Below are 14,360 nucleotides of genomic sequence, written 5' to 3'. Positions count from 1 at the left end.
TAAAGTCAGCTGTTCATTTGCAGACTTTTGGTCATAAAGAGTAACTTGTCTGTTGCGAAGGTGCAACAGCGCGCTCTGGCGTTTGGCAAGAGTAGTTACATCCAACCTACCGCTAGTAATATCAATAACCGACTGATGTTTTCTCCTTCGAACATTACAATTTAAGCGTTATAGCCACGTAAGACATCACTTGAAGTTCACTCTCAAAATGTTGTTCACTCTCAACGACGCACAGAACAGTCAACTCCCATATATTATAAAGCTATTTAATATTTGAAATATACCATTCAAGTTTTTAATAGATTTGGTTCAGATTACAATCACCTAGTACACTTAAATAAAAGCACAGTACAAAAATAATTTTTATAACAAAGAACAGAGTGTTTTTTTGTTTTTTTTAGGAATACATAGAAAAAAAACCCCTCCCCGTCCTACTTGGTAGTAGCAGCTCTCTGCTTTATTTCCTACCCTGGAAAAAGGCACTTGGTACGACTATTTCCTAAAGATATGGCTTCACTGCTTCCATCTCAAAGAACATGATCACAGCAGTGCACGTCACTTCTTTGCTTGTTTCCGTGATCGCTGGCTTTGTCTGGTCAGGATTCCACGCCACAGTGCAGCAGTAGAGAGGCTGAGTCTCTACTGTGCCAGCCCTGCATCTTTTGCCATGTTGTAGAAGATTCCTTTCTTTGCAAGGAGGTTCGCTGGCGTGTCGAACTCTGCCACCTGTCCCTTGTCCAACACCAGGACCCTGAAATCAAGCAGACAGAAGAAGAATGTTTGACCAGCAGGGGACCAGAGGACGCCAGACAAAGTGCCTACACAGGCCTTCGATTGTATACATTAGATAGACCTTAATAATCCCTCAGGAGATCTATTTCCAGGATCCGTTCGTTCTCAAGATAAAATTCTGTTTTTATGTACACACAGTGATAAATATATGTGATTACTCCTTCAAAATAAATCAACGATGAATGTGTGGATGAGGTACGTTGGAAAAAACAACACTTTCCAAGCGAATGATGCATTCAATGACATTAGTTTTGCTAAGTTTTGTTCAAGAGCTGATATTTTAAAAAGCAAACGCAAAAATCTATACAAGTGAAGAGTAATAACTTCCATGAAGTAATGAACACATAAAACAGGCGATAAGGAATAAATTCTCCTTTTTTCAAAGATATAATGAAGTTGTCTGTACTTTGTTATGTTAGTTAGTAATGTATTTTTATTTAACATTTTGAATTTGTATTGTTCAAAAATCAGTAATAAGTATTGGCTACAAAAATGACGATCGGTGAACTCATAAAACTGACGTCAAAATGCTTTGTAAAGCCGACAATTCCATTCATAATTTTTACTTGTTTAAGTTCTTAAATGCGATTTCCCCAATTTTTTCCCGATAAATTTGTTTGAGCATTGGTCACCCCTCGAAATGAATATAATAAAATGTATAATAATATCAAATCAAATAAGCCTGGATGTATAATGTCAAGTAATAACACTTGAAAAATATTATTATTCAAGAGTTTTTCCATTAAGGCAACAATATTTAACATTTGAGATTATTCTTTTTTTCAAATTTTCTATAATGATAAGGGTCTGTGAGGGTAATGTGACCCACTGAAGAGCAGTGTTTTCATATCAACTACTGAGAGATTTCCTTCATTAACCTGGAAGATAAAAACAGAAACTGTAGATGAGAAAACGAGGAGATGATTCACCTTGTGTAGTCCATGATCGTGTTCAGCCTGTGTGCGATCGTGAAGACGGTGCAGTCCTCGAACCGAGTCCTGATGGTGTCCTGGATGAGGTCGTCCGTCTCCAGGTCAATAGCAGCGGTCGCTTCATCCAGGATCAAGATCCTGGTCTTCCTCAGCAGTGCTCGAGCCAAGCACACCAGCTGCTTCTGACCCACGCTGCAACGAGACAGACGTCAGACCTCGGCTCAGGAGAGACACTGGAACGTTCACGCTTCACCTCAGGTTGTCTCCTCCTTCTGAACACTCCAGCTGCAGTTTGGCCGGCTGGTTGCTGATGTACTTGTGCAGGTGAGAGTGCTGGAGAGCGTTCCACACGTCCTCGTCACTGTATGTCTCAAAAGGGTCCAGATTCATCCGGAGGGTCCCTGAAAACAGAACGGGCTCCTGCGTGGAAGAAGAAGAGCTGCTCGGTGAGGGTGGATTATGAAAGTAAGTATCAGAGGCATCAGAATATTGAATGGTTTGATTTGAAATTTCAAATGTTGATTTTTTTCGAGTTTGTTTTTTTATGCAACATTGCAAATATGTATATTGGATAAATTGTTGAGTCGTTTTTGTTTAAATCTTTAAATGTGTTAATTTGAATATGATCAAAATGAAAATTCTTTTTCATAGCATTTGAATTCAATAAAAAATGATGACACTCATACAATAATTTTGGAATAATTGGATCTAGAAACTATTAAATCTTTAGCCTTTTAAATTCAAGATAAACATTTTGGCACTTTTTTTTTTACCAACATTTTAAAATACTCACAAATGAAAAATAATGATTTCCAATTATTGGAATGACAATATCAAATTATATGTGTAAAAGGTGACAAAAAATGAAGGGACTTTTATACCAATATTTTTATATTGAATTTAATAATAAAAAAATTAAATAATATTGAATTTAAAACATTAATTTTATGATTTTTTTGTAAGGAGAATAGCAAACCTCAATCTTTTAAAAAGCATCAACTTTTAAAATTCAATAAAAAAAGAAACCTTTCAATATAGAAATGATTGAATTAAATTATATTAAAACAAACTTTCATGAAAGTCTCTGCTGAACGCTCACCTGAGGGATGATGGTGAGTTTAGATCTCAGGTCGTGGAGGCCGATCTCTGATATCTTCACATTGTCGATAGAGATTTCTCCTGCTGCAGCTTCCAGAAGTCTGAACAGGCTAAGAGTCATGGAAGACTTTCCCGCCCCAGTGCGACCCACAATGCCGATCTACGAGCACACAGAGAATTTACAAAAAAATAAATCATACACAATTGATATGCAAATAGTATTTGTGTTGCAATTAAACTTATGGCCGCTCAACAGCAGCAGTCATTACATCCTGAGCTTAAGGAACAATAAAATTTGACAAGATCCTGAAAGATGACTGAGGACGAGAGGATACAGTCGACTCCAGTCAAGTACTCTGACAATACTACAAATATATTTTTGGTCCTACAGTATCACAATACATCATATAGTTGCTCATGTATCTTGATACATATTGCATCGCCAAATTCTAGCCAATACACACCACAGGTTAACCTTCTTTAAACTGTTTTATTTTATCCTCCTCCATGAAAAGTAATTTGTAAATAAAGTATGACGTAGTATGACAAGTATTAATGAATCACTCTTTTCCACCAAATGTAGACTCAGTGTCACTTCCTTGATTTTTCGCACCTTTTCACCTCCTTTGACACTCAACGTCAGGTTCTTCAGGACCAGATCAAGTCCCTCACGGTAACGAACACTGTATTCGCTGAACTCCACATTCCCCAGTGTGGGCCAATCAGGAGGCGGCTTTTTGTCCTCCACCTCCCAGGGAGCCTGTGGAGACGTTTAAAGAACCATCAGTCAAATACATAACGAGAGCCACTTATTTCTCCATTAGGAAAAGACATTAATAAAAGATCATGTTCAACGACACACACACACAAACACACACCTCAGTCTGGGTCTCAGAGTACTCCTTCACTCGCTCCACTGCCACGATGTTGTTCTCCAGATCTGAAGTCATTCTCACCAACCAGTTCAGTGACATCGTCACCTGCAACAAACCAGGGAACATTAACATTCATGTTGTAACTTGTATTTGTTTGAGTGGTTTTCAGTCTGTTTGGAGTTCATGGAATTTAAGGGTAAATCACTGAAGTTGACTTCTTTATCTTTTATTAATCTGTATATGGTCATCATTAACCCACCAACAGTAAACTGTTAAAGTAAAGTACAGGTCAACTTTAACCCTTTAAACGGAAAAAACATTGGAATTACATTACAAACAGACACATACTGATGAGTACAATAGAGGTCCAACATCTATTTAAGAGACACTTAAATCAACACATTAGTTGAACTTTAAGTATGGACTATGATAGTTTGGAGCCATAAACTACAGAGCAGATCACACAAACACAATGTACATGAATATATTTATCATACATCCCAGTTATACCTGAAGGGCGTAGGACAGCGACAATCCAACAACTCCGGGGTTCAGGCTCTCTTTTCCAATGACGGCAAACAGAGCAGCAAACAACACAATGCAGTTACCGATGAACTCAATCCGCACTCCAAGCCACCTGCAGGACACATAACGAACAACAGTCATTAGCCTTTATTGAAATTATATTTTCAACAATATGTCCCTTGAAAATATTTAGTTTCTGTGTGTGTCCACTGAATGTGCTTCAGGTTTTTACACCTAGAAAAATGGCTTCCTTCTTTGGTATTGAACTGTTTGCTGCTCTTTATACGCGTCCTGAAGTTTGAACGCTAGATTTTAGATTCTTAAAAAAACAGCTCCACATAATGCGGCCCGAGGCTAAATGCGGCGCTTCACTGTATTCATGCCGTTTGTGACTGAACCTATGAAACTGACCTGAAAAATGTAAAATCTCTGGTATTCATTTCTCATCATTAAAGTATTAAGTAAAATTGTACTTTTAAGGATGTTTATTTAGGACATACAATTCTATATTTAGCCTTATACTACCTACCTGCATTTAGTGCACATCCTACCCACACTATTACTAGTCAAACTAAACTGTTTAAAAATATTTTAATAAAAGGGAAACGAATAATAAAGCAACAAAGTTCTGTGAATGTTTTATTTGGCCCTCAAATGTTTTTATTTCTTACTTTTTTCTGCAAATCATGTAGTTCATCATGTAATTAAAAGTATATTTTATGAAACATTATCAAACTAAAAATATAACATTATTTATAGCATTTGATTTGTCTTTGTGTTTTTCTTTGATTCTTCCTAATACAGTTGGAGTCTATTCCCACCAAAAACATATTCTCATTATGTTATAGCTAAATTTATTTATTATTTTCAGAATCAGGGTCAAGATGACCTGAAAGCCCCTCTGGGTCATCTTGACCCTAAGATAACACTAGGGTTGCGAAATTGGTATTGTTTGTGAACACGGTAAATAAAACTTAAATAAAAGATAAATATAAAAAAGAACAATATACAAGGATTACATTGATTGAAGGTTTTGAAGATGCTGGTCTTATTAATGCTGACAACATCAATGATCTACATTCAAGAGCTTCATCACACATCAAGACATGTACCTGTTGGACACCACACCAGGGTAGTAGCTCTTCTGGTTCTCGTCCACTTTGGCGTCGCTCATCAAGACGAAGGCGGGGTGTCTGCTGTACGCTCGGATTACACTGGCGCCGGACAGGGACTCGGAGAAATGCGAGTATATGGGTGAGCGGCTGACTGACTCCAGGCGCTTCAGCTGCCGAGACGTGGTCACGTAGAATCTCTGCGGGCCACAGGAAGATAAACACACGGACCGAAGCAACAACAACACAGAAGAAACCATTCACAGTTTCATGCACACTCATGCACGCCGTCCTCCCCTGAACACCTGGCACCGGTGGATGAGCCCACTTTAGACGAGCACATCCACAGATGCAGGTGTTGGGTTGAGATGCATCTAAAGAGGAATCAGGCTCACAACCATGATTTGATTCTTCAGTCAAACAGTGTCTGCAGCCGTTAGTGATCAGAAAGCGTGTGGAAAATACAAGTCATGCTGAAGGAAGTTTTCATGAAGGTTCAGAGGAGTAAAAGAAGAGGTGAGAACGACGCCCACTGATTTCATTACTTGGTTGTACAAACATAGGAGGGTTTTATATGTCAAGGGTTTCATCCTTCTGACCTCTCTAGTACTTATGAGTCAGATTCAGTCTTGCCTCGTCTACTATACACAAGTACAATTTACTTTGAGGAATATTAATCAACTTAATTTCTCATTCAAAATCCACGTTTTCACATAAATCAATGAACATTAGCCTCGTATCACACAAAAATCAACGAGTTATGTTTACACACAGACAACACCAACACGTTAATTCTATAGAAACACAACATCTTGGCCAAAATGCAAAGGACCACCATTATAATCATTTGTCACTTGTTTTGTACACTGATCAATTTTGTACCAAAACTATTTTGAATTTGGAAATAAAAAAACCTACAAAATAAATTTCATCAAAATGTTTGTTGTCACTGCTTTATTCATCAATCTGTTTTTTTACTCTCTTTTAATCATTTTTCTATAATACTCACCATATATTTTTTTTACTTTTTGAAAATTTTTCTCATCATATCGTTATTACTATTGAGCTATTTTAAATGAAGCAAATTGTTTTTTTTTAAGCAAACGCGGAATATCTAAAAAGTGCTTTATTTTAAAAATATATTATTAATATAGTGAAACAATGGGAAAAATAAATATATAAATTGTGAGATCACAGATATGAAATGGTCACATGGAAGAAATCCACCCAATCAGCATCCTGGACTATGTTGCTATCAACATGTTAGCATATTGTTATGTTTGTTAAGAGTTCTTATGGTTTCAAACACAAACTACAATCAGATCAATACGTTTACGATTTTTGTGTCAAGAATACTATCTTCAAAAGCCCTTAGTGTTCAATAATTCAAGTGGTACAGCGCCCCCTAGAATTATTTTCACCATATGCCATTGATTTATATCATTATTTTGGAGGCTTTGTAAACGTGTACAAGTAACACGACCTATTTATGATTTCCATGAACTACACATTTTCTTCTGCCAATGTTGGTGATCCAAAACATATTGACAAGACTGTAGCAACACACACAAACACACACACACACACACACCAGAACACTCGCAGACATGCACGTTGAATTATTGAATGTGCAGACTTGTGTCCAATTTACCTGAACCCACCAATAGAACCCCATTAACGGGGCTACGACTATGAGGAACATTGGGGTGAGGGCAGAGCATATGAGCAGCACATTCAGTGTATACCAGAAAGTGCGCATCCATATGTCAATATTGTCAGGGATGTGTGTGTCTATGGCATCCACGTCCTTGCTGAAGCGATTTAGTAAACGCCCAGTAGGGTTGCTCTCGAAAAAGGCCTGCGGTGCTCGCAGGACCCCTTGAAGCATGTTGTGGTGCTGGATCTGGGCGGCACGCAACATACAGTGGGCTCGGCACAGCAGGCAGTTACCCAACAACAGCCCACCTGAAGAAGGGAGAAGTGAGGGTGTGAATGTGTAGAGAGAGAGAGAGTGACCCGTTCTGTGTTCAATCCACCTGACCTTTGTGTGGACGTATATCAGTGCCATCAGAATATTTAATGCTTGAATTTAACATTTAAAAAGGTTGATACTTTGAATGTATTGCTTTGATTTATTTATGTGTTTGGGGCATGTTTTGTTAAGCATTGAAATATTCTTATATTAAAATTACAATATCAAACATTATTTATTTAATATTGTATATTTTAATGAACAAATAGACTAAAACAAATTAAACTTTTCAATGTACAAATTACTGAATTAAATTATACTATATTATTATAATAGAAACAAACCTTTCAATATAGAAAATTGCAAATTATTTAATAGTTAAATTCAAATATTTGTATCAATTATTTTGAATGATTCTAAAAACTCTATTTGTGAAAAGAACTTCTCTCATTTTAAATATTACATTTTAAATGATTAAAAATCAAAAATATTTAAACAAAAAAAATTAGTATTTTAGTTTTTTAGTTTGATATTGGAATTCCAATCATTCACAAATATTTTTTTTAAATGCAATATTCTTTTAGGTTGTAACCTTAAACCCTTGACAGAGAGATAAGGGTTAAAATTCAATACAAAAATATTGAACATTTTTATATTTATTCTAAAAGGCTACGAATAAAGAAAATTAATTTAGAAAATGTACTTTTGATTTATTCTAAAAATTATATTTGTGGGCAAACATTTTTTTTGAAAATAAACCTTTTTAAAATAAATCATTATTAAAAAACAGAAATAGATTCAACCCTTTAATGTATAAATTATTAAATTAAAAACATTACATCTTCAATATAGAGATAACATTTGTTGTTGTTAAATAGTTGTACATTATATATTTAGAGGTTGAATTTTAATAATAAATACAAAAATGTAATATTTTCAAAATTATGTTTCAAAATATTCTAATCCCAATAATTCCCCAAATATTTTTGGCATAAAATGGCTATATTTTACTAATACATCACATTTTAATGACTACAATAAAAATAAAAAAAAAGAATTTAGAATAATTTTAACAATTGGAATTAGTATATGAAATGGAATATGTGAAAGAACATTCATTCATTTTGAAAATATTAATAAATAAATTTAAAAAAAATATATATATATATATATATATATATATATATATATAAAATAAAACAAATCCAATGAATCAATATACAAATTATTGAATTAAATCATTCAAAACAATAATGAAATGCTTAAAAACTAGTTTTTAAGCATTTGTTAAATGTTAAATTCTATCCTAAAATAGTCTGATGGCACAATTAGAAGTACAATTGTGTCATCAGGTGGTGTCACTAGAGGGCTCTTACACATGTAAGGAAGTCTGAACTAAAAGAGAGTAGATGTCCAGCAGAAGCCTTGGAGAGGGAAAAAGTCAAAAGTAAACGGCTCCACCACCAGCAACGCCACATGCCTTGAAAGGTTTGCAAACAAAAGTAGGAGAGTGTGGCACACAAGCAGCGGGACACGTAAATCTGCCACGACTTAAAGAGTACCTGGACGAGGATGTATATGAAAGCCAGGGGTGCAATGACAACTGCGAATATGGGAGTGCTGACAACGATGACTATAATGGTGGAGAGGGAAGAGAAGAAGGTGGCCAGGCACATGAGCACGGTAGACGGTAACGCTTCGTCTATGATGTAGATGTCCTTGGAGAAGCGGTTGATGATGCGTCCTAAAGGCGTGGTGTCATAGAAAGACTGTGGTGTGTGAAGTTTGTTGTTCAGCAGGTGGTAGTGAAGCCTTCGGGCAGCACCGATGTTTCCCATGGCCAACGTGAACGAGGAGACCATGACCAGTAACCCTGGAAAGTTTCGTGTATGCAGGCGTCAAACACAGGTCGAACAAATTAAATATTTGGGTTGTGAATGGATGACATGGATTATCTATAATTAAAACAGCAATAAAATAGAAATGTGATTATAATTCATCTACAATATAGTTCTAGCGTAATGATACCTATCCTATATGTTGTCTTTTCACTCCCATCTAACCTTTAACAACCACAATATAATTCTTTATAAATTACAAAACACAGACAATGTTTCTCTTTCTATCCTGTGTGAGTTAACGTCTTGTTGCTGAGGCATGCAATGACTTAAATATTAATATATAGATCACATTACCATTTAAAGACAATCTGATCCTTGTCCTTTCTATAAGTTAATAAGTTATTTGTTGATATTGTTATACCTCCGTACACTTTGTATCACACACAATATTTGTATCTTAAACGTATAGTTCTTAAACCGTCATGCCAATTTATACTTATAATTTACAGTATTAAATTAAGTGTCAATTTGCCATTAAATCCAGATATGAAAAATAATCTTTCCAACAGTGTCTGAGACAACATTTTTCTTACCTTGTGCTAAGCCCAGAGCTGCGTAAACCCCGACCCTCAAATCCACATTCTCTTGGGAGTTGTTTTTGTTGGCATCGTTCGTCCACTGACTGAGCCAAATGTTTGATCCCATGGAGGCAGCGCTCTGGCAGGCGTACAGGAAACAGATGAAGATCGACAGCACGACTCCTACTGCCTTGGCGTACTCCAGATACACCTTAGCCTTCACCTGGAGAGGGGCGGGACGTGTCAGAGGTTACAAGTTCATCAACGTCAATCAATGTGATGATCGGATGAAGCTTCATTATGCACTGTTATATTTTGAGGGGTCAGTAGGTGGCGCCCTAAATTAGAAAATGATGGAAGATTTCAATAGAAAAACCTGTTGAAAAGCAACAGATTGTTGGCCATAAGAGTGACATCTAGTGGAAATGTTATCAGCTCATATGTCCAGTTCAGTACTGACCCGTCCGGTTTCTGTCGTCTCCGTCTGGATCAGTTTTTCCATCCCGGTTGATTTTTTCTCTTGTATTTCCGGGTGTTTCCTTTGGCTGCAACTGTACCTCTTCACTGATCTGGACCTGGGGTTTTCCCCCTCACTAGACACAGCACTTATTTGTCTGTGAAACAATTCAAAGGTGATTTAGTTTTTACTTTTGACCAGAACTTCACTGTCTTCGCTGTCTGTGAATTACATCTCCAAATATGCTAAGGGCGACAATAACCAGGATTATACAGAATAAAGATAAAATGTTGTAATGTCATTATATTATTTGCAAAAATGTTTTTACAATGTTATATTGTAAAAAAAAAAAGAAGTAATGATTTTGGATATTAACTCAATTTTAAATTGAAAGAGTATCTGGTGAATGTTATGCCATTTTACATTATTATATGGCCTCTTGCGTCCTTACATACATCAATTCATACTTTATTAATTCAGTATAATAATAAATTAAACAAAAAAAGAAAGAAACAATTATTAGGGGTCTCCATTCTAAAATGTTCTAACAGTTTATTTATCTTTGGGGCGTCTATTGATAAAGAAGTTTAAAATATCACCTTATAAATCTTCTTTTGGTTTCATTTATCACCGGTTCACTTTCAACCATGTCGATGTGGTTGCTGAGTGTTTCAACAGGGAACTCATCATCCTCATCGTCCATCTCGTTTTCTAGAAGGAGAAGGGTTTGATATTGAGACTACAGAAGACCAGTCGCGTGTTAAATGAATAAATAATTACTAATTAATAGTAAAAACCTGAGGCCTCATCTTCCTCAACGATGTCTTCCATTGCATAGTTCCTGAGAAACTCAGCAAAAGCTCCATTCTCTTTGAGCAGTGCGTTGTAAGAGCCCATCTCCGACACCGTGCCGTCCACCATCACCATTATGTTGTCCACCTGAGGCAGGAAGCTGATGCCATGTGTGACCAGGATGCGTGTCTGTTGCACAGATAGAAACAGGATGTGTGAAGGATTTCAAAAGTGAGTGGAATTCCCTGCCAAACGGTCATAAATCTAAGAAGGAAGATAAGGTTAACTGGTTCAAAGTTTAACTTCCTCATCCTGAATGAATTTCACTTCCCCTGGAGATGAGAGAATCACTTCTCACCTTCCCCACCAGCGCTCCTTCTGGACCAATCAGGTGGTCGAAGATATGTTTAGCGACGTGGGCGTCTACAGCGGACAGTGGGTCATCCAGCAGGTAGACGTCGGCATCACTGTAGAGAGCTCGGGCCAGACTGACTCTCTGTCTCTGGCCACCCGAGAGGTTGATGCCCTGCAGGAGGAAAAAGAGAAAGAGAAAGAGAAAAAATCTATGTTTTAGGACAGAGGACAGTCTGTTGAAATGACCTTTCCTGCACATGTCAGTCATATCACACAAACTTCTGGGCAAGGATAATAAAAGCGGGAAACAATATCCTTATTCATGAAACAACTGATGAGGTTTTATGATACCGTGTTATCTTCGTCGCTCCACTAGAATGCCTGACCTGCTGTATTTGTCTTAGGTGTGAACCAATATTTTAATGAAACCTTAAATATTTTTTAAACACCATATCAATAAATCTTATCAGCTGCTTCATGAAAACTCATCAACCAATATCAGTATAAATCATGAGCATATATAGTAGTAAAGGACTAGCATCAGATGGTACTTGAAACCCCCAAAAAAGACATACCTTCTCCCCAATCTCGGTCAGGTCTCCTCCAGGCAGCACCTCCAGGTCAGGAGTTAAGGCACAAGCCTCCAGCACACAGCGGTACTTCGGCTCGTTGTAGGGTTTCCCAAACAGGATGTTGTCTCGCAGAGTGGCGTTTTGAATCCAGGCTTGCTGAGGTACGTACGCCACTGAACCCTGAGAGGGTCCAAAAGAGGAGTCAGTTCAGGAGCAAAGACATGAATTTCAGCAGGTTTGCTCATTTTTGTGTTGCAATTAAATTTCTGGGCCGCAGTCACTTCGTCCTCCGCTGCTATAGGAACAAAGAAATCCTGTGAGATCCTTCGCGATGACTGAGAATGAGAGGATACAGTCAACTACAGAGGCTTTTATAGAAAGCCTCAATAAACATTAAAGCAGTTATGACTTTGGCATTGAAGTATTTACGTACAGAGTCAAGTACTCAGGCAATACTACAAATATATCCTTGTTCCTACAGTATAAAAATACATTGTATCGCAGCACTTGTATCGTGACAAGTATCGTTTTGCCAGATTATTCTGTCGAAGTCAAGCGCAGCTGAAAAATTATTAATGTCATTTTACAATTTGTGAAAAAGTCAGAACTGTTTGTAAGGGGACTCATTAAAAGAGGCAATAGAAAAGTTATTAAATTCATAGTTTTGCTAAATTAATAATACAAAATAACGTTAAAATACACCATACCAACAATTAAAGGAACAATAACAAAATAAAGTATGAAAACAATTACCTTAAATGTGGGTGAATTGGGTTTTTTCTCAACCTATTTTTACAGTTGTGTTAGGTTGTTATGGAAATGTTCCGTTATATTTTATTTTATTTGTGTTGAATGTTAAAAGATGCATTTTTCAGCACAAAAACACAAAATATGGTCATACCCTGACAGAAATGTCCCCTTCAAGTTTCTCCATTTCTCCAAGCAGTGCAGATATGAGGGAAGATTTCCCGGAGCCAACATGACCAACCACTGCCAGCAGGGAGCCACGAGGCACCATCAGGTTGACACTAAAACACACATCGAAAATCTTCTTTAATTCAAGTGACAACACAGATTGTTTGACTGTTTGGGTGAAGTTGAAAAAGATCCACTGGTCTTTCGAGTCTATTATGTTCTAGGGTATTAGTCCAATACCACATTTACATCAGCTTTACAGTGATGAACTTTTTTCAGAAGATTCAAGGTCCAAAAAACCTTATATGGACGTAAAACAACTAATTAAATACACAGGTTTGCAGGATAATATACAAAGTATTCGTCAATTAAATGTAATTAGAAATTTGATAGAATTCTGCCAATCTAGGACTTGACTTTAGTTGGATTCATACTTGTGTAAAACAGGCGAGTCGTCTTTGCTCCAGGTGAACCTCCCGTTGAGCACAGACACTGCGTGTTCTGTTGAATAACCGAAAAAAATGTATTCAGTCAGTTGCAGAGAAAACCAAATTAAACATTTTAGTATCTCAAACCATTTATTTATTTATTTGTTTGGATTGGCTTCAGGGAATTAAGAAACATTTGAAAGGATTTGGATAAATAAAGTCCAATAGAAACTGCCATCACCTGAGGAGGTGTTCTTTCTGTCAACCGAGTCTGGATCCAGCTCATCGTGACTCAGGAATTGTTGGATTCTAGTCAGGGAGACACTGGCCTGCAACCAAGTAAATGAGACATAGCACTCTTGTGGGCTAGAAAAGGGAGTGGTGATAGAGAAGAGAGAGCTGGCACCTGAACTATGCTGCTAATGACTTGTGGAAGCATGTTGAGAGGAAACCGGAGAATGTTAAAAAGGGAGAGGGACACAAAGGCCTTCTCTGCATCCAGAATGTTCTTCTCATCCACAGTTACGTACACAGCAAACGTTGTCAAGGCAACCTAGAAGCAGACAAGTCAATGTTTTTTAAAAAAGGACAATATATAAAATTTCGATATTTTCTCTGCAAAACCGAGAGTTTACGAAATTACACTATTAAATTTTGCAGACAAAACTGTGTGAGTGACAGAAACAATACAAAAATCTTTAAGATTCTATTTATTGTCACTGTAATGTGGAGTTATCTGTGAAGAATACCTAGTGACAGATAAGGAGATGGTCAACTGATATAAAAGTACACCAAGTAAACTCACCAATACCAATTAATAACTGTATTGGAAACACTTTGTACTTGTACAACAAAATGGACTGAAATCAAGAACAAAATAAAAAACAGTGAATGAAAAATGGAAACAAAGAAATAGTGGTCAAGTGCACTTAAATTCAACCATCCAAAAATATGCCTCAGATGGCGATCATTTTGAAACTTAAACAACGTAATGCATTCTTGGAAATCAAGTATCTTTCCAAAGTTTTATTTTATTTTATAATGCACAAAAGGAATTTTTCAAGAAGAATATTTCAACTTATTTACATATATATATAACATATTTCTTACTATTTCC

General features: G+C 36.6%; 1 protein-coding gene across 2 annotated transcripts in view; it reads right to left on the bottom strand.

The window, feature by feature from the left end:
• Positions 1-252: 252 nt before the first annotated feature.
• Positions 253-14,360, bottom strand: part of abcc3 (ATP-binding cassette, sub-family C (CFTR/MRP), member 3) — a 28,266-nt gene continuing 14,158 nt past the window's right edge. The window contains exons 13-31 of one of the 2 annotated variants that reach the window (XM_087794030.1): positions 13,650-13,796; positions 13,485-13,572; positions 13,250-13,316; positions 12,802-12,928; positions 11,904-12,080; positions 11,333-11,500; positions 10,980-11,163; positions 10,782-10,893; positions 10,186-10,339; positions 9,741-9,948; positions 6,986-7,299; positions 5,335-5,534; positions 4,208-4,334; positions 3,701-3,802; positions 3,436-3,582; positions 2,824-2,982; positions 1,978-2,144; positions 1,722-1,916; positions 253-751 (exon numbers count right to left, since the gene is read on the bottom strand). In XM_087794030.1, coding sequence (XP_087650156.1) covers positions 640-751; positions 1,722-1,916; positions 1,978-2,144; positions 2,824-2,982; positions 3,436-3,582; positions 3,701-3,802; positions 4,208-4,334; positions 5,335-5,534; positions 6,986-7,299; positions 9,741-9,948; positions 10,186-10,339; positions 10,782-10,893; positions 10,980-11,163; positions 11,333-11,500; positions 11,904-12,080; positions 12,802-12,928; positions 13,250-13,316; positions 13,485-13,572; positions 13,650-13,796 — 2,955 coding nt within the window. In that variant the 3' untranslated portion in view covers positions 253-639. Of the gene's footprint in view, positions 752-1,721; positions 1,917-1,977; positions 2,145-2,823; positions 2,983-3,435; positions 3,583-3,700; positions 3,803-4,207; positions 4,335-5,334; positions 5,535-6,985; positions 7,300-8,868; positions 9,180-9,740; positions 9,949-10,185; positions 10,340-10,781; positions 10,894-10,979; positions 11,164-11,332; positions 11,501-11,903; positions 12,081-12,801; positions 12,929-13,249; positions 13,317-13,484; positions 13,573-13,649; positions 13,797-14,360 lie in introns of both variants that reach the window. The other variant, XM_087794029.1, reaches the window with a different exon arrangement.

The sequence above is a fragment of the Callionymus lyra genome, chromosome 6 (genome assembly GCF_982586985.1).
Source record: "Callionymus lyra chromosome 6, fCalLyr1.hap1.1, whole genome shotgun sequence".
Classification (NCBI taxonomy): Eukaryota; Metazoa; Chordata; class Actinopteri; order Syngnathiformes; family Callionymidae; genus Callionymus; species Callionymus lyra.
The sequence above is the reverse complement of the archived record's forward strand: the minus strand, read 5'-3'. Positions and strand labels throughout refer to the sequence as shown.